General features: G+C 41.3%; 1 protein-coding gene across 3 annotated transcripts in view; it reads right to left on the reverse strand.

Annotated features, from left to right (window-relative positions):
• The window catches only part of eef2k (eukaryotic elongation factor 2 kinase), a 66,272-nt gene that overhangs the window by 36,273 nt on the left and 4,834 nt on the right, over nucleotides 1–25,165 (reverse strand). For 2 of the 3 annotated variants that reach the window (XM_072269170.1, XM_072269168.1), the window contains exons 2-4: nucleotides 20,175–20,438; nucleotides 17,129–17,176; nucleotides 5,145–5,245 (exon numbers count right to left, since the gene is read on the reverse strand). In XM_072269170.1, the coding sequence (XP_072125271.1) occupies nucleotides 5,145–5,245; nucleotides 17,129–17,176; nucleotides 20,175–20,384 (359 nt within the window). In that variant the 5' untranslated portion in view covers nucleotides 20,385–20,438. The remainder of the gene's footprint in view (nucleotides 1–5,144; nucleotides 5,246–17,128; nucleotides 17,177–20,174; nucleotides 20,439–25,165) is intronic. The other variant, XM_072269169.1, reaches the window with a different exon arrangement.

The raw sequence follows: 25,165 nt of genomic DNA on the forward strand, positions 1-25,165 counted from the left end.
TGGGGTTTTCCTTTACCCTACTCGCCAAGGCCTGCTCATGCCCCCTTCTTGCTCTTCTCAGTCCCTTCTTAAGCTCCTTTCTTGCTTCCCTATATTCCTCAATAGACCCATCTGATCCTTGCTTCCTACTGCCTCCTCTACTGCCATGATGAGGCTAAACTCAGGTTGGAGGAGCAACACCTCATATACCGTCTAGGTAGTCTCCAGCCCCTTGGTATGAACATAGAATTCTCCAACTTCTGGTAATTCCCTCTCCCTCCCTTCCCCTATCCCTATGTCACTCTGCCCCCTCCCCCAGCTGCCTACCACCTCCCTCATGGTTCCGCCTCCTTCTATTACCCATTGTGTTTTCCCCTATTCCTTCTTCACCTTTCCTGCCTATCACCTCCCTGCTTCCCCTCCCTCACCCCTTTATCTTTCCCCTTACTGGTTTTTCACCTGGAATCTACCAGTCTTCTCCTTCCCACCCTCCCCCCACCTTCTTTATAGGGCCTCTGCCCCTTCCCTCTACAGTCCTGATGAAGGGTTCCGGCCCGAAACGTCGACCGATCTTTTCCACGGATGCTGCCCGACCTGCTGAGTTCCTCCAGCGTGTTGTGAGTGTTGCTTTGACCCCAGCATCTGCAGATTATTTTGTGTTTAAGATAATGTGGTAGCTCTATAAAACTCTGATTTGACCACACTTGGAATATCTTGTTCGGTTCTAGTTGCCTCGTTACAGGAAAGATGTAGAAGCTTTAGAGACAGTGCAGAGCAGATTCACCAGGATGCTGCCTGGATAAGAGACTTTGCCTTATAAGGACAGGCTGAGTGAGCTAAGGCTTTTCTCTTTGGATGAAAGGAGAATGAGAGATAACTTGATAGAGATATACAAATTGTTAAGAGATGTTGATTGAGTTGATAGATAGAGACATTTTCCCAGGGCAGAAATGGCTAATACCAGGGGGTATAATTTTAAGGTGATTGGAATAAAGTATATGGGGGACATCAGAGGTATTTTTCCTCCCAATAGGGAGTGGTGGGTACATGGAACATGCTGCCAGGGTGATGGTAGAGGCAGATATATTAAAGGCATTTAAGAATCTCTTAGAAAGGCACATGGATAGAATATTGGAGGACTATGTAGGAGGGAAGGGTATGATTTCCCTTAGGGTCAGTTAAAAGTTTGGCACAACGTTGTGAGCCGAAGGGCCTGTAATGTGCTCTATGCTTTAATCCACCCTGAGTTGGTGGACATCTCTACTGCAGCCTGCTGCTGATTTTGCAGTCAGAATGTTACTTCTCGTTCCCAACATCATGGGCATGCCACTCCATGGGGCTGAGAGGGAATAATGAAGAGCGATCAGTGACAGCTACTTGATGACCACATTGACAGGTTATAAATTTTCCCACAATAAAATTTTAAACCAGTTTACCACCAGACTTGCTGGAATTTCTATTTCAAGCAGAAGCTATTCTATTTTTGGCTTTAGAGAAGGGGAATAAAATCTGCAGTGGATCTCAATAGCTCTGCCTCGTGACAATGTGTTGGCAGCAAAAAAATGGACAAGTAGTCACTAAATGTTTTCAATTTCAGGGTAGGAACAAACATGATTGTTCAGCTCCCAGTGAGTTTAACCATATACTGTGGTGGCACAAGCTTGATTAAGCTGGCAAATTGCCAAGCTCAGTCATAAATCAAGAATGTAGTAATAATAAATTGTTTATAGAGGAACTTTTCATACAAACAGTTTTGTTCAAAGTGCTTTATAATCCAATAAAGTGTAAACACGAAGATAAAAAAAAATAAAAACATGAAAATAAAAGACAATAAGATGTTGGTTAAAAGCAAGGTTAAATAAATAGGTTTTGAGCAGGTGTTTAAAAGCGTCATCTAAGTGCATTGCTTATAGTTTTAGCTATTAAATTCCACAGTTTAGGAATAGAGTTCAAAAAAGCAGAGTTGACAATTCTGATAGAGACTGCTTAGATTTAAGAGACCAGCTGAAGAAGACCTGAGAGCTTGAGCAAGGTTATAAAAAGAAAGTGATTCTGTGATGTACTTCAGTCCCAGAACACCGAGAGCTTTAAAAATGAAATTTAAAATCAATTCTAAAAGCTTGTCAGGGCTTTGCCAGAGTCAGCCAGCAATGGTGATGCCTGGTTACAATCTTGCTATTTAAAGGTTGCCCTCTCACGCCCAGCACAGAGATCCAAATGTGGTTAAAACAGCAAATTATGCTAATACTGAAAGAAATTTTATAATCTTCAAGCTAAGGTATTTTTTAAGATCTTTAAAGAGACCTTTAACAATTTAAAGTTCTTTAAAGATTAGTTTCCTTTGTCACATGTACACCAAAACAGTGAAATGCACCATTTGAGCCAACGACCAACAGCCTGAGAATGTGCTGGGGGCAGCCCACGAGTGTCATCATGCTTCCAGCACCAACAGGGCATACCCACAACTCACTAAACCTAACCCATGCGACTTTGGAATGTGGGAGGAAACCAGAGCACCTGGAGGAAACTCGTGAGTTATTCATGGAGAGAATGTACAAACTTGTTACGGAGAACTGTGGAAAATGAACCCTGATAACTGGCAACGTAAAGCTTTACACTAGCTGCTATAATTATAGTAAACTGCCTCTCGTCTTTGAAAGATATCAAAGCCTTGTGCAAGGACTGAGGATTTCTGACATGTGAAAACTACAGAAGTTGAGATAGTTCTCCTGTCTGATAGACTAAGAAACTGTTTACACAAGCATAGCAGGCAGTAATCACAGAACACATAATTAGAATAATTAGCAAGAATGCCATGGGATGATAAGTATTTTACACAGTGAGTTAATATAAGCTGGGGGAAAAAAGAAGGTGCAGAGCCAGTTGTAAGCATAGTACAATAGAGCACAGGAACAGGCCCTTCAGCCCACAGTGCCTGTGCTGACTGATTCCAATTTTAATGAATCCCATCTGTCTGCACATGGTCCATACCCCTCCCTTTCCCCTCTATTCTAATTTCTCTAGAAATGCCTCCTAAACCTTCATACAATTCCAGTTCACTCTACAAGGCAAAATATTGCAGGACTATGGAGACAGAGACCAGGGTGTGTGATGCATTGGATTGTTTTGATTCAGGTAAGTCAGAAGTGCTGCATGGCTATGACCTCAGTGACCATTCTCCATTTGGATAGAGAGCTCGAGTTGGCCCAACATGGGCTGAGGGGCCTGTACTGTGCTGTAATGTTCTATTAAACCTCAACATCAAAAGGTGCAAGGAAGGAGTAAGACTTTGCCCTGTGTACAAGGAAAGATGTCAACACTGTTTTTGCTTTATTTCAGTGGAACTGTTGAGAAATTAATTTGTATTTTAAAATCTGTGACCTAAAGGTAGCTCTGGAACAAATGCTGGCAAATTTTCTGATGTCTTCAGTTTCAGCACATTCCAACTCTACCACCTCAAATCATGTTTATTGTGCGTTGAATCACTGTTTCACAGAATATCACCCTAACATACTATATATCTTCTAAAAACCTTAAGAAAATATTTATTTATTTAGACATAAGCGAGGAGTAGGCCCTTTAAGCCACACTGCCCAAGCAAACCCAAAGCCGTGATTAACCCTAACCTAATCACAGGACAATTTACAATGCCAATTAACATCCAACTAATTGAAGAATTTTTTTCCCATTTTTCAATCAGTACAGTGATCTTAAGTTCTCTTTCCCAATCAGTTTTAATTTTATTAGATACATCAGGACATAAATTCATAATTATATTATAAATAATTGCTACAACACCTTTCTGAAAAAGATCTAAATCTAAAATTTTTTCCAAAATATCCATTGGATATAAATGTGGAAAATTAGGAGAAACAGTTATTAAAAAGTTTCTAACCTGTAGATATCTAAAAAAGTGAGATCTAGGCAAATTATATTTATTAGGTAGTCGTTTGAAGGGCATAAAACAATTATCCAAAAATAAATCACGAAATCGTACTATACTTTTGATTTTCCAATCTAAATAATATTGATCCATAGTGGAAGGTTCAATTAATTAACTCATCCTCTATATGTGCTAAATATGCATTGATACAGTTTAAAGTAATGCACAGGGCTCATATGTCCAAAGATAAATTATTTTGTTATTACTCTTATATAAATCCTATATATGATAGATGTCATTCCAAGATAGCTTCTTTAACTTACATGTTTTGGTCATGTCCTTTGTTGAAAAAATATTGGAAAGATATTTTTGATATTATTTCAATGGTTTTGAATATAGACTTACAACTTCACCCAATTACTGCTATTTTTGGGTTACCAATGATAGAATCAAATCATTTAACCTCTTCAGCTCGTCGGATGATTGTATTTCTTACTTTAATGGCTAGAAGATCCATTTTGCTGAATTGGAACGAGATTAATCCTCCCACCACATTTCATTGGTTTTCTCAAACTATGCTGTGTTTAAATTTGGAAAAAATTAGAAGTGTTGTTTATGACCCTCTATTAAATTCGAAAAGACTTGGAGGCCATTTATTCAACATTTTCATATGACATAATTTGACCTTTTCCAAACTTACTTATTTCTTTGTAATATTGGTTGAGACAGAGTCGTCGACATTAAGATTTTCTCTTCTCTTTTTTTTAAGATGTTATAAAACAGCCCATGTCTTTTTTTTTTCTTTAGTTGATTAATTCTGTTTAGATTAGTTTTTTTTGGGGGGGTTATAATTTTTTTTTCCTTTTTCATGATTTTTTTTAGATATCTTTCTTTGTTTTATATTGTTCATTTGTATCCTATATGATTGGGAGTTTTATCATTTAAGTGTTAACTGGCTTTATAATCACTTATGCTAATTATAACAATGTATTCCCAATAACTTTGTACCATTACCATGTTATGTTTATTTTTATGGAACTAATAAAAAGATTGAAAAAGAACAATTAACCTATCCAGTATTTATTTAGACTATGGGAGGAAACCAGAGCACCCAAGGAAAACCCACTCATTCCGCGGGGAGGATGTACAGAAATTCCTTACAAAATGACACCGGAATTGAACTCAAAACTCCGGAACGCCCTGAGTGATAATAGCACTGTGGTAACCGCTATGCTACTGTGGTGCTGATTAGAACAGTAGAATTAAAGCAAGAGGAACAGACCTGTAACGAGTTGCTGTCTCTGTCTCAATTTCTTCCAGGTGGAATTCAGCCCAAGGATCAGGCATGTGCTTGGCTTTTTCAAATGCATGCTTCCAAGCTTCCTGCACAACAGAAGGAACAGCTCATTTCCTTTCAAAGTACTGGTGCCAACACTGAATTTTATTACAAAATGTATTCTGCATAGGGCGCTGTGTTTTTTTGTAGTTGTAAACCAGTCAGGGGTCCATATCAGAACCAGGAGCCAAAGTCCAATCACAATTCAATGCTGGAAGTGGAGTGAACATTCACGAATATCCATAACCAAATATTTACAATGTATACAATGCAAGGGAGAAAAAAAAATCTGATTTCAAGTCCAAAATATGAACACTAATCCAAGCAAAAGCTTCAATCAGTGCTCAAGATCCGGTCTCAGTGCGATTTGAGAAGATTAACAAATGCACGCTATTTTAACCCGCTTAGGTTCAGAAATTACCTTACAGAGGACGATGGGAAACTAGCTTTGCAGAGGCTGACCTTCGAGCTTCTTGTTTCAGGCCACTTTAATTCTCAATCCTGCTCCTACTCAATCTGTCTGTGAGCTCCTTCACTGCCATAACGTGGCCCAACGTAAACTAGAACAATAATACCTCATCTTCCCTCTGGGCACCTGCAACTTTCCGTAATGAAGAATGAATTTTCCAACGTTATCTCCATGAGCACACTTGGAGTGGGTATACTGCATTTCTCATCATTGCTTAGATATTAATTAGCAATGAAAATAAGTCCATTTCCTTTCGTACTATTCACCTTTCGATCAAAGTTCATAGAAAACTTATTTTCAAAGTACTATATATGACACTCTATACTACCCTGAAATTTACTTTCTTGTAGGCATTCACAGTAAAACAAAGAAATATTTTAGAATCAATGAAGAACTACAAAGACCGGCAATCAACATGCAAAAGACGGCAAACAGTGCAAATACACAATAAGTATACAATATTGAGAACATGAGTTGTAGAGTCCTTCAAAGAGATTGTCCAATCAGTTCGGGATTGAGATGAGTGAAGTTATCCACACTGGTTCAGGAGACCAATGGATACTTCATAATACATTCATTCACTTGACAAGTCAAATCTGACAATGCCCATTTCAACTCCTTTACAATGCAGGTGCTGAAGAATTTCAACAGCATGTTGCCCTTCAAAAGCCTGGTTCACTGAGGGCAGTCAGGAAGCTTCCACAACCTTGCTTTCATGCAATGTTCAAGCACTTGCATCAGATGCAATACTTGCTTTCACATGCTTGAGTGCACAAGCAGCCCTGACCAAAATAACTGATCATTAGTGCTATTGCTTCGTAACAGCACCTGCTATAAGATTGAGGTTCAATTCCCACCACAGTCTGTCAGGAGCTTGCTCGTTTTCCCCATGACCATGTGGGTTTCCTCAGGTGCTCCAGTTTCCTCCCAAATTAGGGTTACTTTCTGAGTTCCGCAGGGATCGCTCCCATGCAACTCCCATGTCCAGTCATCCATACCCACTAATCTTCCTCCTGGCACTTATCCTTGCAAACAGAACAAGTGCTACACCTGCCCCTACACCTCCTCCCTCACTACCATTCAGGTCCCAACCAGTCCTTCCAGGTGAGGTGACACTTCACCTCTGAGTCTGCTGGGATCATTTATTGTATCTGGTGCCCCCAGTGTGGCTTCTTGTATATCAGTGAGACCCTACGTAGACTGGTAGACCACTTTGCTGAGCACCAACACTCCGTCCGCCAGAAAAAGCGGGATCTCTCAGTGGTCACCCATTTTGATTCCACTTCCCATTCCCATATGTCCATCTATGGCCTCCTCTACCATCGCGAGGAGGCCACAGTCAGATTGGAGGAGCAATATCTTATAGTCCGTCTGGGTAGCCTCCAACTGCCTTCCTCTGGTGCTCCTTCCTTTTTTTCTTTCTTCCATGGCCTTCTGTCTTCTCCTATTGGATTCCCCTTTCTCCAGCCCTCAGTTCTTTATTCATCCCTCCCTCCTCCCAGTTTCACTGATCACTGTGTATTGCTTCCACCCCTCCCCCCACCTTCTAATCTGACTCCTCATCTCTTTTTTCCCCTCTAGTCCTGCTGAAGGATCTCAGCCCGAAACGTCGATTGTACTCTTTTCCATAGACACTGCCTGGCCTGCTGAGTTCCTCCAGCATTTTGTGTGCATTGCTTGGATTTCCAGCATCTGTGGATTTTCTCTTGTTTCTGTTAGGGTTACGATCAGTAAATCGTAAGCATGCAACACTGGCATGGAAGCATGGCGACATTGTAGGCTGCCCACAGCACATCCTTGATGCAAATGGCACATTTCACTGTATTTTTATCTTTAAATATAGAAGCCATGAAACAAACTTTGACATAGATCTTCACGATAACTACTGCCAACATACAGTGCCCAGTTCACCAACTCTTGTAGTTGGAATTTTTGTCATCTGTAGAATTTATTTTTGCATCTGAAATATTGATTTATTTGTGGATAAATGGTATGGTCAACACAGACAAGACAATAATATTTATTCTGGATCACTCCTTCCAGCGAGTGGATTCAGAGTGTTCGTCAGGTCAGCTGACAATTATCACTATGTTGTTTTTGGATAGGATTTCCCTCCAAAGTCATTAGGTAAGCACTTGAATGACAACAAGAGAATACTATTGTTTTGGGATTGCTGTTGTTCCTACCTGCACATTGTGGCACACTGGGCGCAACTTCGCCATTTCTTTAGCATTTTTGTCTGTTTTTTAAGAGGCCAAGTTGCTAGCTTGACATTCAACCCAACACGGATGGAAATGTGCAAGGGCGCCCGCCGGATTTGAACTTAGGACCACACTTTTTGGGATAATAGATTTATATTCATCTCTGTCAAGTGGCAAATTAAGATTCTACAAAACCACTTTTTTTTTTAATTTGAAGAAAGAGATAATCAACTTTCAGTGCAACTTGGTGTCTTCTGCTCAGTTTATCTTCTGTGAAGAAATAAATAGCCAATCTCAAAAAGTAAAAATTAAATTTGAATCACATTCTTTGAAAAATTTGAGTGGACCTTAGATTGGAAAATGTGATCTGAAAAATTCAGTTGACTGTTTATTCATTTCCATAGATGCTGCCTGACCTGCTGAGTTCCTCTCGCATTTTGTATGAGTTGATTCAGTTGGAAACTGTATGCAGTTTGTGGTTGAATTAGCAGAAGTTGAGATAAGCCAGAAAGGTTGCTGGGAAATGCTTGAAGGATACTGTTAGTTTATTTTTAATCTAAAATAAGATTTTTCTGAGAAAATAGTCCAAAGAAACTGATTGCAACATGGAACAGATAAAAGTAAAAGGCAGCAGAGATAATAGGTGTGGCTGCCTCTAATACAACACAACGCAAACTTATTCAAAATTACAACTCTAAAGCACATTCACAACCTCAGATGTACCTTGAACAAATCTCATGTGACAAGATGAACTGTTGACCTCAATCTACCACATTATGTTCTTGTTCCTTATTATCTATCTGCACTGCAACACTTTATTCTGCATTCTGTTATTGTTCTCCCTTCTACCACCTCAACGTACTAAGTAATGATTTGATCTGCATGAACAGCAAGACAAACTTACATTGTATCTCAGTACATGTTGATATTGAGAAACCTATTCCAATGCCAATGAGCTGTACAGACAATACAGCACTTTGCCTCTGTAGTTACTGCTGTAGTGCAGAAAACACCGGTGACAGTTGCTATAACAACCTGCTGAGGGATAATTATTGGTCAGAAGACCAGGACTTCTACTGTATGTCTAAGAAGCCAGGAGAGATCTTGGTTTTACATGCCTTCTGCAAGATCCTCAACTTGTCCAGAGGTTGGAAGGCCAACGTCTGCGAGTCCACAGCCAAGGAATGGAGGCCGAGAGGCCTGTGTGCGTGTGTGAGCGAGAGGGAGGGAAAGGGGCTTGTTCTGCTCAACATTATGGACATGCTATGCTGGCACTGGAATGCGTGGCGACATTCACTGGCTCGCACCAGCACATCCTGGTAGCTAATGCAAACGATGCATTTAGCTGTATGCTTTGATGTACATGTGATAACTAAATAATTCTGAAATCTGAATCTACAAGACTTCACTATTAGACACAAATCCTTCCCTCGGTGCTGCACCGGATGTTGGCCTACATTACTGCCACAGTTCCACAACACTGCCGAAGAAAGCGGTGTCACAGGTAGACAGGTTAGTCATGGCTAAGATCAACTCCTGCCTAAGCAAGGACCTGGACCCACTGCAATTTTCTATCATCACAATAGTCTACAGCGGATGCAATCTCACTGGCTCTCCACTTGGCCTTGGATAATCTGGACAACAGTAATAATCAGGTCAGGCTGCTGTTTATTGACTACAGCTCAGCATTCAACACAACCATTCCTACAGTTCTAATCGACAAGCTCCAAAACCCGAGCCTCTATGCCTCCCCCTGCAAATGGATCCTTGACTTCCTCACTGGGAGACCATAGTCTGTGTACGTCAGAATAACACTTCCATCTCACTGACAATAAACACTGGCATGCTAGCCCATTGATCTACTCTCTCTACACCCATGACTGTGTGGCTAGGCACAGATCAAACACCATCTATAAATTTGCAATGACACAATTGTTGGCGAATTTCAAATGGTGACACGGAGCATACAGGAGTGAAAAACATCATCTGGTTGAATGGCGTTGCAGCAATAACCTTGCATTCAATGTCAGTAAGAACAAGGAATTGATGGTGGAATTCTGGAACAAAGTATCCAGGGAACACACACCGTCCTCATCAAGGGATCAGAAGTGGTAAAGGTGAGCAGTTTCAGGCTCCTGGGTGTTAACATCTCAAGGGTCTTTCCTGGGCCCAGCAGATAGATACAATTATAAAGAAGGCACAACAGCGGCTATATTTCATTAGATTAGATTATGAAGATACGTAGTCCTCTTTTATTGTCATTTAGTAACGCATGCATTAAGAGATGATACAATATTTCATCCGGTGTGATATCACAAAACACAGGACAGACCAAGACTGAAAACTAACAAAACCACATAATTATTACATATAGTTACAACAGTGTAACAATACCATAACTTGATGAAGAACAGTCCATGAGCGCAATAAAAAGTTCAAAGTCTCTCAAATGTCCCACATCTCACGCAGACGGGAGAAGGAAGGAAAACTCTCCCTGCCATGCCCGACCACAGTCCGACTCTGAGTCATCCGAAAGCTTCGAGCCTCCGATCAGCTCTCCAACACCAAGTACCGAGCACCATCTCTATCCGAATGATTCCACTTCAAACTCGGTCGCCAACAGCAGGCAAAGCCAGGGATTTTGAGACCTTCCCTCCGGAAGATTCTCGATCGTGCAGTAACAACAGCAGCTAACTTGCGTTTCAGAAATTTCTCCAGATGTTCCTCTGTGCTTTCACGTCTGTCTCCATCAAATCAGAATTGTCCACGGCCCCTATTTAACGGATACGATATCATTTTCACCGGAGGGCTGCGCACGCGCAGCACGCTGCTATCTCTTCCTCCCGCCTTTAGGAGTCTGAGATGACTTGATATGCCACCAAGCTCTCGTAAATTTCTACAGATGTACTACGGAGAGCATTCTAACTGTTGCATCACCATCTGGCATGCACAGCATTGGGAAAAGCTGCAGAGGGTTGTAAACTCAGCCAGCTCCATCATGGGCACTGGCCTCCCCAGCATCCTGGTCACCCTCAAAAGGCGATGCCTCAAAAAGATGGCATCCAGCACCCAGGACATGCCCTCTTCTCATTACAATCATAAAAGAGGTGGTAGAGGAGCCTGAAGACACACACTTAATGTTTCAAGAACAGCTTCTTCACCTCTATCATGTGATTTCTGAATGGACAATGATCCTACGAACACAACTTCACTATTTTTCCTCTCCTTTTGCACTACTTTAATGTTCTATTTTTACATATACTTATTTTAACTTGTAGTTTTTATTATCTATTGCACTGTACTGCTGCCACAAAACAACAAATTTCACAACATATGCCAGTGATAATAAACCTGATTCTGAATTGGTCATAAAGAGAACTTTGGCCACAATGACCTTCATGAATCAGGAGTTGAGGTGTTATATTGACCAAGCTCAAGAGTACTGTGTGCAGTTCTGGTCAACTCCCTGCAGGAAAGATATCAATAAGATTGAAAGAGAACAGAGAAAATTTACCACAATGTTGCCAGAACTTGAGGACTAGACTTATAGGGAAAGACTGAGTAGGTTAGAACTTAATTCCCTGCAACATGGGAAAATGAGGGGCGGTTTGATAGAGGTGTACAAAATTATGAGTATAGATAGGGTTAAGGCTTTTTCCACTTAGGTAGGGTGAGACTAGATCTAAAGGCCATAGGTTAAGGGAGAAGGATGAAATATTTAAGGAGGAACTTCTTCACTCAGAGGGTGTTGCAAGTGTGGAGGTGGAACGAGCTGCCAGCACAAGTGGTGGATGTGGGTTCAATTTCAACATTTAAGAAAAGCTTGGATAGGTACATGGATGGGAAGTGAATGGAGGGCTGTGGTCCAGGTGCAGGTCAATGAGACCGTGCAGAATACGAGTTCAGCACAGACAAAATGAGACTAAATATGATTCTATAATGAGCAAGACGGGAGAAGGCGTCTGACATCAAAAATCAGGAGGACCAGAAACCTACAATGAAAAGGCTGACGTGACTGATTAATTTCTAAATGTAATCCTGTGGTATCCTCTCTGGTGCCACATTAGCCCTACCTACATTGGCAAATTGGTTTATTATTGTCACATATACCAAGGTACAGTGAAAAACTTATCTCGTATACTGCCCATACAGATGATTTCATGGAAGTGCATTGAGGTAGTACAACGGAAAGCAAAAACAGAATGCAGAATAAAGTGTTTCAGATAAAGAGACAAAAAGTTGCAAGGCCATAACAAGGGTCAAGAGACCAAAAAGCTACTGGAGGAAAGAGAGAGGAAGTGGCATTAGAGCAGAAGATGGTAAAGAACAGGCAGAAGTACTCAATGCAGCTTTGAGCTTCAGGCCATTAAGGTCATTACTTTGCTGTCAAGAGTGCGGGCAATCAGGAAACGGAAAATAAACAGTTGCTTCAGAGGAAGTCTTCACTGAGTTTGTTGGCCTCGACTTGAATCTATCCTCTGACCACCTCCTCCTCAAACCATCTCAGCCACGGTTTTAGTTTCTGCACTTCTTGTGTGTACACGCACGCACACACACGCACACACACGCTGTGGCCAAGAGGTCAGTCCTCATCCCTGTAGGTCTGCAGAAGGAAATGAGTTCACAGCAGATGACAACGCAGACTGGTGTTCTGGCTTTCTAGCTGGAGATTTGGTAAGTAAATGTTGCTACAGCCACACAGTCAGCAGGACTGTGTGCAAGTCTGTGGAGGCAGGGCTCAGCTCCTGACTCACTCATTCAGCTCAGCTCATTCAGCTGAGATCACTGACCCTATGATCCTACCTCCGACAGTGAGCAGCTTCTCTACCAGACATTGTGTTAAATGTGGCTCCACAGCACAAATAATAAAACTCCCAATAACCTGCCAACCAACCATTCAGAAGTCCTAATGGTTCAGCATTTGGCTCACCATGCATGCAATTAACCAGAACCCCAGCTCCCAAACTTGTTTTGACTACCTTCTATCTATGTTAATAACTAGAGTGATAGCTCTGGTCACCTAACTACAGGAAAGATAGCAGTAAGTTTCGAAGAGTGCAGTAAAAATTTACAAGGATATTGTTGGTACTTGAGGACCTGAACTGAATAAATTAAGACTTCAGTCCCTAGAATGCAAGCCAATGAGGGAGATCTTACAGAGATACACAGGCATTTTCTCTTCAGGTCCCTGTTATGTCCTGTGAATACAGTTATTTGTTCCGTGCTGCGGACTCCTGGTACACTGTATCAATGGAACCGTCTCAGTACATCCGTCACCAATACTGACGCACTGTTTATATCTCTGTCATGTTCAACTTACGTCTCTGACCTCTGACTACAGCTAACACACAGTGAAACCAGTGGCTCCCACTTATCTGAAACACCAAAACTAAACAGAACCACACCTCTGACTCTGAAGATATTTAACAATTACCATCACTATCACAATTCTTTTCAAACTGACACAGCAAGAAATTGGGAAATGAGTTAAAAGGGGCAGATTCCAAACCCCAGAGCTGGCAACAACAAAAAAAAACTAATATACCTCATTTAATATTAGCAACAGATTCCAAGACTTACACCAGAGCATTTTCAAATCAAACATACGTCAAAATATAAACTGACAATAGGACAATTAAGAGACTCGTTAAGCGAGTTTAAGAGGCATCTTAAAGCTGGTGTGGAGACAAGAGGAGGATGAAACTGTGGAGAGAGGTTAGATGGGAGACAGGAAAGAGATCAGCAGTGCTGGGATCCAGGAGAAAGATGAAAATTAAAGAAGACAAACTCAAAATGGAAGAAGAATTAACGGTCATGCAGGTTATGCAAGACTTGAACGAGGGGTTATAGGTTAAGGGTTAAAGGTGAAATATTTAAGGGACACCTGCGGCAGAACTTCTTCACTCAGAGGATGGTGAGAGTGTGGAATGAACTGCCAGTGGATGTGGGCTCAATTGTTCCAACGAAGACAAGTTTGGTTAAGTACATGGATGGGAGGGGTATGGAGGGATATGGTCCAGGTGCAGATCATTGGGACTAGGCAGAAGATCAGGTAGGCATGGATTAGATGGCCTTTTTCTGTGCTGCGTGGTGCTCTAGAACATCAATAAAGTGAATTTATAAGGGCTTTGAGGTATTAATTGGAAATAAGACCTTTTAGCCCTGAACATTCAGCGTCGAGCACGCTGGATTATCACTGATAGAGTTTTATTGGACTACTGTTTTGCCCGGTTCAAGGACAGCTTCTACCCAGCTGTTACAAGATGATTGAACAGTTCACTAGTACAATAAGACAGACTCAAACTCATTATGGCCTTGCATCTTATTGTGTCTGCAGTGCACTTTCCCTGTAATTTGCACTTCATTCTGCTTTCTGTTCCTATTTAAATTTGTACTACCTCTATGCAGTGGTAAGGTGAACTGATCTGAGAGACAGGATTAGAATCTAAGACTAGCTTTATTTGTCACATGTGCATCAAAACATACGTGAAATGCACTGTTCGCATCAATGACCAACACCGTCTGAGGATGTACTGGGGGCAGCATCCAAGTGTTAGCATGCTTCCAGCACCAACATAGCTTGCCCACAACTTACTAACCTGTAGGTCTTTGGACTGTGGAAGGAAACTGGAGCACCTGGAGGAAACCCAAGCAGTCATGGGGAGAATGTAGAAACTCCTTATAGACAGTGGCAGGAAATGAACCTGGGTCACCAGCCCTGTAAAGTGTTACAGTAACCGCTGTATAGTTTTTCACTGTACCTTGGTACATGTGACAATCATAAACCAATTTACCATTGTAGGCTGGGCAAATCTGGCACCACAGGGTTGCAACAAAGGATTACGTTGCAATATAAATAGGTCACTAGACACCCCCCCAGGCAATTAAAAGCTGTTAAACACAGATATATAATGCAATTTCTAATACATTGCATTCAAAACACATTATTATTAGACTAAGTGGAATTGAAATTCTGTCCTTGTGTTTGACAGTGTCAGAATGACACCATACATCCTGCTCTCACACATCAACATCAGCTCAAAGTTGCTTTTTAAGAAGAAGGAAGCGATTGTAAACAATCTACTTTTGCTCTTATGGCCCACTTCAGATCACTAAGATTTGTATGCTGTCCAACTTCACCAGCAAAAGCCTTTTGTCTGGATGCATCACAGCTTGGCACGGCAAATGCTCTGCCTGAGAGCTCAAGAAACTACAAATTTGTGGACACAGCCCAGTACATCAGAGGAACCAGCCTTCCTGCCATCTACTCTGTCTACACTTCTCACTGCCTTTGTAAAGCAGACAGTATGATCAGACTCCATCCACCCCAGGCATTCTTTCTTCTTCCCCCTCTCATCGGGCAGAAAGATACAAAAGTCTGGAAGCACATACCACAAGGCTCCAGGACAGCTTCTAACCCACTACTGAATGGACCTCTTGTTTAATAAGATGGACTTGTACTCACAATCTACCTCATTATGACCTTGTGCTTCAAAACTAGCCTGCACTGCACTTTTAATCCTTTTGCATTGTTAATGTTTTACCTTGTTCTACCTCAAGACATTGTGTAATGATTTAATCTGTATGGACAGTATGCAAGACAAGATCCTTATGGTATCTTGATACAAGTGACAATAATACACCTATTCCAACACCAAATGATCCATAGACACTGGTGTACCAGGAGACCCTGCAACAAGCAGCACCCACACAATAGTTCAATAATTCTATTTAGTATCAGAGAATGTATATAATATACAACCTGAAATTCTTACTCTCCACAGACATCCTCAAAACAGAAGAAATCCCCCAAAGAATATATGACAGAAATAAAAATGCAAGCCCCCAAAGCCCCCTGCCCATCCCACGCATTAGTATCCAACTTTTACTCACAATTAAGTGGAGGGAATTCGCAAATTGGTTTTATTATTGTTACATGCATTGAGATACAAAGAAAAATATGCCTTGCACACTGACCAAAGGGATCAAGTTATTAAGATAAGACAGTAACAGAATGCAGAATAAAGTATTACAGTTACAGCAAAAGTGCAGTGCAGGCAGACAATAAGGGTCAAGATCCACTGTTCAATAGTCTTATAACAGTGGGGAGTGAGGTTGAAGCTGTCCTTGATCCCGGTGGTACATGCTTTTGAATCTTTTCTGCTCGATGGGGGGGGGGAGAACAGAATGCTCTTCTATGGAATGCTCCTTATTGGAAAGATTCAATTAAATGTAATACTAGTGCCTGTAATAACTCCGCCAGGGACACCCCCAAGCCCACTACGAAAGGAGGAGGGTTGGGCATGGAGTTAGCAGCCCTAACCTGTAAAAGCCCGGAGCTACAGAAAACCCAACAAAAGCTCCAAAGACCTAATTCCTGGGAGAGCAAGGTTCTTCGGCTAGAAGACATATGAAGTCGTGTGGTAAGAGCTGAAGCTACAAGGCCTATCAACCTTCTATTGGCCCAGGACAGCCTATGCCCCAGATGGGGTGATGGGCTTAAGAAGTGCCTGTAATGCTCTGTCAATATGTTTTGGTTTTCAATAGTAAAACCAGTTATTTGTTCAATGCTGTGGTCTCCTGGTATGCTGTGTCAATGGCACCGTCTCAGACAGGGTACAGTACATTCCTCAAACCAACACTGACACACTGTTTATATCTCCAGCATGTTCAACTCACATCTCTGACCTCTGACTGTACTTTGACTAGAACTAACGTAGAGTGAAACCAGGAGCTCCTGCTTATCTAAAATACCAAAACTATCCTCTGACTCCGAGGATATTTAACATTTGCCATCACTATCATAATTCTTTTCAAACTGACACAGGAAGGAATTGGGAAATGAGTTAAAAGGGGCAGATTCCAAACCCCAGAGATGGCAACAACAAAAAACTGTATTAATATACCTCATTTAACAGTAGCAACAGATTCCAAGACTTACATTAGAGTATTTTCAAATCAAACATACACCAAGATACAAAGTGACATTAGGACAATTAAGAGACTCGTTAACCGAGTTTAAGAGGCATCTTAAAACTGCTGTGGAGAAAAGAGGAGGATGAGACTGTGGAGAGAGGTTAGACGGGAGCGAGGAAGAGATCAGCAGTGCTGGGGATCCAGGAGGAAGAGATGAATTCTGGTTCAAACACAAGATGGAAGGATGATTAACAATGACATGCAAGAAAGTATACAAGCTAATCAGGGACAAGATGGTTACAGAGTAGAAAACACAATGAAATGATTGCATATATTCGACCTACCCGACCTCGGTCAGTTAATGAGCCAAACTTAGGACTGGTCTCGTGATTCTGAAGGATACAAGATAATTTGAAAAATACAAAAATGAAAATTTTATTTTAAACAAAACTTTGCCTGTTAGCGTTATCTGTGGCACAGTTACATAATCTGTTTCTAATTATGGAAAAAAGTCCCTGTATATATTTTTGATTTACCTGGCCAATATTAACAGAAGTTTAATTTAATTTTCTCCACGAAATGACACAAGACACCAATAGTTTTCTGAAAGTTTAATACAGCATACTGATTTGGTCAAATTATTTCTCAGATTGCATATTGGCTAATTAGTAAAGTAATAATTAAATGTCAAAGCAAAAACAAAGTACTGGCAACACGCTGATCCACGGACAGAGAAACACATAACACATGTAAAAAGCTGGAGGAACTCAGTAGGTCAGGTAGCATCTATGGCGAGGTAAAACAGCCAACATTTCAGGACAAGACCTCCATGTTCCTCTGGATTTTCAGCCCTTGTGTTTATGAGAAACAGAGTTAATGCTTCAGTTCATAACCAGAAGAATCTGGTATCTCAGGGTAGAATAAAGTGACATATATGTACTTAGAAAATAAATTTATTTTGAACCATGAATCATTCACTGAAATATTAACCCTGTTGCTCTTTCTTCCCAAATGCTGCCTGACCTGCTGAGTTTTTCCAGCATTTTATTTTTGTTTTTACTGTTGGTTTACAGCATCTGTAGGTTTTTAACCACAAGATATACCACATTTACCACAAAATACACCACTTTTAACTCTGCTTTAAATTTGAACACCATATGAGTACTTTTATTTTTTCCGTCTCACTCCTTGGAATATTTTTGGCATGCTTGTAGATTCTAATGCTGGTTAATCCCTTTCTGCTCTGCTGACAAAGAAAGAAAATGACTAAAAACTGATTAGTTTAGCAGCAAACCTCCCCAAAATTGTTTTACATGAAATACACATCCTTCTGCTCTACTCTCAGAATAAACAAACTGCTCTACAAGCATTTGGATTGAAATTTGCTGTGGGACGAGGAGGAAAAATTTGCATTAAAAAGACCATAAAACATAGGAGCAGAATTGGGCCATTCAGCCCATCGAGTCTACTTCATCAATCCATCATGGCTGATTTATTATCCCTCTCAACACCATTCTGCTTTCTCCCCAAAACCATTGACGCTCTTGCTAATCAAGAACCTATCGACCTCTGTTTTAAATATACACAATGACTTGGCCTCTACAGCCGTCTGTGGCAATGAATTCCAGAGATTCACTTCCCTCTGAGTATAGAAATTCCTATCTCTGTTATAAAGGGATGTTCTTGTAGATATGCATGAAAATTCACCAAGTAGCGAAACTGTTAAACAGTCATGAGAGACAGCAGATGCTGGAATCTGGAGTAACAGACTCCTGAAGGAACTCAGCGAGTCAGGCAGCGTCCTTAGAGGCAAAGGGCTGGTTGACATTTTGGGTTGAGATCCAACATCAGCAATTTCTACTGACAAGTGAAAGGGTTAATGTCTGAGGAGCATTTGTTGGCTCATGAGCTCCACCTGCTAGAGGCTCGAAGAATGGGGGAGGGGGGAAATCTCATTGAACCCTATTGAATATTGAAAAGCCTCGAAAGAGTGGACACGGAGAGGATATTTCCTATAGTGGGGGGAGTCTAGGACCAGAATAAAAGGACATTCCTTTAGAACAGAGATAAGGAGGATTTTTTTTTAGCCAGAAGGTGGTAATTCTGTGAAATTCATTGCCACAGACAGCTGTGGAAGCCAAATCACTGTGTACATTTAAAGCAGAGGTTGATAAGTTCTTGATTAGTAAGGGTGTCAAAGTTATGGGGAGATGGCAGGAGAATGGCATTGGGAGGGATAATAAATCAGCCATGATTGAATGGCGAAGACTTGATGGGCCAAATGGCCTAATTCTGCTCTCATATATTATGGTCTCATTGCATACCATGGTCACATCAGGTGACTTCAAAGCACTTTACAGACAATGGTGTCCCCTTTCTTTAAAAGAAAGTGCAGTCACTGCTGCAGTACAGTTCAGCACACTTCTGCAAATTTTTGGGAGATAAATGACAAGATTATCTGTTTCTGTAATGTTGAGGAGGGAAAAATATTGACTCTAGGACACCTCCTCTCTTCTCCAAAATATCACTATGGAATCTTTTACATCAACTGGCAAAAGACTCCTCTCAGTAGAAATACGGCACTTTCCACTCTATATGTCCTATCTCAATGAACAACCACCTTGCACTCAAGGCACCATCTAGGACATGCCCTCTTCTCATTACAGCCATCAGGGAGATGTTACTGGAGCCTAAAGACCCACACTCAATGCTTTAGGAACAGCTTCTTCCCTTCCACTGTCAGATTTATGAATGGTCCATGAACACCACCACCACTATTTTGTTCTCTTCTAACATTTATTTATTTATTATTCTAACTTTCTTTTTAAAAGGTGCTTTGCACTGAATTGCTGCTGTAAAACAAATTTCACAAACATACTGTACATCAGTGATAAGAAACCTGATTCTGACCATCAGAATGCATTTACATGCTGGAGTTTCTGGTGTGGGACTTGACCCTTGAACTGACAGGATGTGACTAATGACGTCACACATCACTCACACAAAATGCAAATCTTTGTTAAAGAAAGGGCACCAGGATTTCACCAATTTGTATGCTACTGGCATCCTACTGAATATTCAACAAGGCACCAATTCCAAAAAGAAACTGTAGTTACCATCTGGTTAACCTGCCCACACCTAAAGCCGGATTTCAGCTTCAATAAACTAATGACTACCCGCCTTCTAATCTCTAAGCGTCTGATTAGTAAAGTTTCAGTTTGTAAACAACCAGCGTTAGTATGTTCCAGGACAATAAGCACGTGCAAGGCTCTCACTCACTGCAATGAACGTTGGTTAATTTTCAAGCATTACTTGTATATAGAAATACATTAGTGTACTAATCAAAGGGCAGAAATAAAAACATAAAAACGAGAGATCTTAAGACTGTACCTTAAAGTTGAATGACCTTACAGGGGAGCTGGAAGTTTCACAAAGTTTACCCTTCAAGTAATTGCGATTGCATATCTTATTTGACTTATGTTCATCATAATCTGTGATGGAGCAGATAAGATACTGCTCTTCATCATCACTGTCGTCCACGGAGTTTCGACTTGTACTGCCAACACCTTCGATCTCAAAGATCAGGTCATCTTCTGCCATAGTTAACTGCCAATATTTCCAGCTTCAGGCAAATGTCTTGCAAAACAGGTTCTCCTGCAGACAAAACAGATCCAATCATCAGATGCCCATGGTATTATCAATTCATTACTGGACTCTTAATAAAAGAAATACAATACACAAAATGTAATCATTACTTAACTTCAGTTTCACTGTTTCATTTCATCCAGAGATTAAAGATTTAAAGATTAGTACATCGAAACATGGAGTGAAATGCATTGTTTGCATCTATGACCACAGTCTGAGGATGTGCTGGGGGCGGCCCGCAAGTTGCCATGCTTCCGGCACCAATATAGCATGCCCACGCTTACTAACCCTCTCTCCACCAAGTTCAAGTTTATTCTCATCTGACTGCACATATATACAACCAAACAAAACATTCCTCTGGACCATGATGCACCCACAAAACGTATACCACAGACAGCACATAAAACAAAATGTTACCACAAATAAGTTAATAAAACATAATTCAAAGTGCATGTAGTCTGCAGCACAGATAAACAGTAAACAGCTCACTGTCCAAGTGACAGGACCTCAGTGGTGCAGAGTATTCATAGTCACACAGCCTGAGGGAAGAAGTTGTTACCAAACCTGGCAGTCCTAGTCCTGATGCTCCTGTACCTCCTTCCGGATGGCAGTGGGTCAAAGAGATTGTAGGATGGGTGGAAGGGACCCTCAACAATGCTTTGGGCTCTTCGTATACAATGCTCCCACTAAATGTCACAAACAAGGGGAGTGAGACCCTGATGTTCCTGTTGGCACTTTTTTTATACTGTCCTTCATAGGACCTTGCAGTCCAATGCCTTACAGCTTTTATAAAGGAAATATTTTTCTTCTTTAATAAAGGAATATGATATAGGACCCAGTGCTTTCCCAGCATTTATGACGAATAAACTCTTCTCGGGCTTCCTGTCGGTACAAGTATCAATTATAACCAACATTTCGATGACAAACTCTGATCTTCCAACAGTGATTATGCCTGGGCATATCTAGTCTGGTGGTATTTATACCCCCATAGTTCACCCATCTTGATTGGTTAGTGTTCGTCCAATCAGGTTTCTGCTCTCCCACCTTGGAATTCCAGTTGTTACTTAGAGTGAGACCTTCATCTTTGTTAAAATTCTTTTCCTCTAGTTTTATTTTGATGGCTTCCTTTACCAAGCAGTCCCAAAGGCCATTGGTGCAGCACGGTGGTTTTGTGCCATCGATATCAACCCAATGGCCATTGTGAATGCAATGTTCTGCTTCCACCGATTTCTCTGGGTAACCCAAACGGATACACCTCATGTGCTCCTCGATGCGAGTTTCCACAGTGCGCCCTGTCTGGCCAATATACACTTCTCCACATTCACAGGAAATCCTATAAATGCGTAAACTGTGATTCCTTTGACTCGTAAAAGCTATGATTTGAGCTTTCTTCCCCAAGGAAATAAGACCATTAGGCAAGATGTTCCTACAGAATACTGTAGCTACAAGGTGAAGAAGATCAATCAGGCCCTTAAAAGGGCCAGCAGAAAAACCAGGAAACCTAACAACGAGGAAGAACCCATCTTTACTGCCTGTCCTTCCATGGTTTCTGGAAGGATCACCAGGGTACTTAGAAATAGCAGATTAATACCATCCACAAACCCGTAAGAAAGCTCAAATCACAGCTTATGCCTGTCAAAGATGACTTGGGACCTGGGTCGGCTGGCGTTTACAGGATTCCCTGTGAATGCAGAGCAGTGTATATTGGCCAGACAGGGTGCAAGGTGGAAACCTGCATCAAGGAGCACAGGAGGTGTATCCATTTGGGTTACCTACAGAAAATGGCAGTAGCAGAACACTGCATTCGCAGTGGCCATAGGATTGACTTCAATGGCACAAAACTACTGTGACGTGCCAACGGCTTTTGGGACCATCTAGTGAAGGAAGCCATTGAAATAAAACTAGAGGAAAAGAATTTTAACAAAGACGAAGGCCTCGCTCTAAGTAAGACTGGAATTCATTTGTAAACAAGATGGGAGAGCGGAAACCTGATTGGATGAGGACTAACCAATCAGGAGGGATGGACAATGGGGGCATAAATACCACTGTACTAGACATGCCCAGATATCATCCCTGAAAATGCTAGAGTTTGTTATCGAAACGTCAGTTATAATCAATACCTGTACTCGGCTGGGAGCCCAGGAAGAGTTTATTCAGTATATGATACACATAACACAATGATTAGTTATTCTTAGTTTCACTGTTCATTTAATCCAGAAATTAAATATCAGCTTTGTTTGCACATGTATAATCGAAATATACAGTAAATTGCATCGTTTGCCTCAACGACCAAAGTCCACAAGTGTTTCATGTTTCCAGTACTAAGAGAACCTGCCTACAACATACTAACTCTTTTCTCTTTTATAAAAAGAATCTTTTTTCTCTAATAAAGGGAAATATGATATGCAAGACACAATGATTAGTTATCCAGGTTTCACTGCTTATTTCACCCAGAGATCACATTTTTACAGCATAAACTTTTTCATTTGCAGTTCCACTTGAGTAATTGTCTGAAATATTTACAGACACTAATTCCCCTCCCAGTTACATTTCACTCACAGACACAGAAATCCTCCCTGGTCTATCAGCACCCCTTCCTTCTCTGTATATAACCGCCACCAGGTTTTCCCTACCACAGCACATGCCAATTAAAATCATCAGCTGAAACCTGCGAGCCGATGCAACAGCTGGCTCCAGACTCACATACGTGTCTGTCCACGTGAAAAGTACATCAAGTTCTAGTGGGGCAGCAACACTGTGCTCTTGGGGGCAGGAATGTACCCAAACACAGAACCTCTCGCTACTGAAAGCAGTCTACGCATTAGTCTTCGTGCCTCTAGCATTCATCAACCACTAGTGATAATGCCATGCACATTAAAAACCAACCCAAGAACAAAAGCACTCTCTACCAAATATATACAAAATGTGGTGTAACAAAAACATTCTGTCTGGATGCATATCGGCTCAGTACACCAACTGCCCTGCCTATGACTGTAAGAAGCTGCAGAGTTGCAGACGCAACTCACTACATCACAGGAACCAGCCTCCCCTCCATGCACTTTGTCTACACCCTCACCACCTCGGTAAAACAGCCAGTAGGATCAAAGAGCCCACCCTACTCCAGACATTCTCTCTTCTCCCATCAGACTGAAGATACAAAAGCCTGAAAGCGCAAGGACAGCATCTATCCCACTGTTATCAGATGCTTGAATGGACCTCTTGTATGATAAGATGGAATCTTGGCCTCACAATCTACCTCATTATGATCTTACATGTGATTGTTTACCCGCACTTTATTCTGCATTGTTACTATTTTATCTTGTTCTACCTCAATGCACTGTGTAATGATCTGATCTGTATGAAGAAGTGTACAAAACAAGCTTTTGAACATTTAACAATAGTAAACCAATTCCAATATATGCTAAGCAATTTGCTGAGCTTTCTGCAAATAGCTGATTACAACAGCAGAGTGACTAAACTCTCAGAAGCACAGCTTCAGCACACAAGGCTTGCACCCAACATCCAAACAATTTCATTCATGCCAGCTTGTACCTCTTCCTCTCCTGCCACCACCTTATTCTGGCTTCTTGCCCCTTCCTTTCCAGTCTTGATGATGGATCTCGGCCCAAAACATTGACTGTTCATTCCCTTCCATAGATGCTGCCTGACTTGTGGAGTTTCTCCAGGATATTCTGTGTTGTTCATTGGTTCCAGCTTCTGCAGAATCTCATGTGTTTCTCATTCACAGCACCGTGTGGTTGAAAGGGCAGTTATTTAACTTGCTGTGGCTGTCAGCTCTCTCACAGAATTAATCAAGCAAAAATATATTGGAAATAGGAAGGCCATCTGTCCCCTCAAGTCTGTTCCACCATTAATAATTTCATGGCTGACATGAACACCTGCATTCTTGTCTTTCCATGGTGAGCTAACACCCCGAGAGAATACCACCAGGCTGATCTCCTTCTGGAGTTCTTTTCAATAATCCATAATCCCTGAACTACGTTTACAAGATTTATCAGCTTTTCTGGCTTTTTTACCTCATGATAGGAAAGATGTAGAAGCTTTCAAGAGGGTGCAGAGGAGATTTAACAGGATTGGAGAGCATGTCTTATGGGAGAGCTAGAGGCTTCCTCTTCGGAAAAAAGGAGGATGAGAGTGACTTGACAGAGCTGTACAAGATGATAAGATGCATAGTTTGAGTGGACAGGCAGAGACATTTTCCCAGGACGGAAATGGCTAATACAAGGGGGCATAATTTTAAGATAACTGACGGAAGTATTAGGGGAGGGGGATGTCAGAGGTGGGTTGTTATTTGTTTGTTTCGTTTTACACAAAAAGTGGCAGGGCGTTCCACGCACCCACCAGGGGTGGTGTCAGAGGCAGATACACTAGAGACTCTTAGATAGGTATATGGATGATAGAAAAATAAAGGACCATGTAGGAGGGAAGGATTAGACTAATCTTAGGGTAGGTTAAAAGGTCGGCACAACATAGTAGGCCTTTGGGTCTTTATAATGCTGTAATGTTCGATGTTGTATTTTTATTCACACTTCCTGCTCCTCTCCCAACTAACAGTTTGCTCCCCCTGCCCCACTGCTTTCACTAAAGGCACTGCTGGAAAAAAAACTATTCTGTTCTTGAAGAGACCAGCACTCACTGGAGAAATTTTAGAATAAATGGTGCCATGGTCATAGCCACAGTTGTACAGTACAGAAACAGACCCTTTGTCCCAATAA

This window comes from Mobula birostris, chromosome 9 (assembly GCF_030028105.1).
Source record: "Mobula birostris isolate sMobBir1 chromosome 9, sMobBir1.hap1, whole genome shotgun sequence".
In the NCBI taxonomy this organism is placed as follows: Eukaryota; Metazoa; Chordata; class Chondrichthyes; order Myliobatiformes; family Myliobatidae; genus Mobula; species Mobula birostris.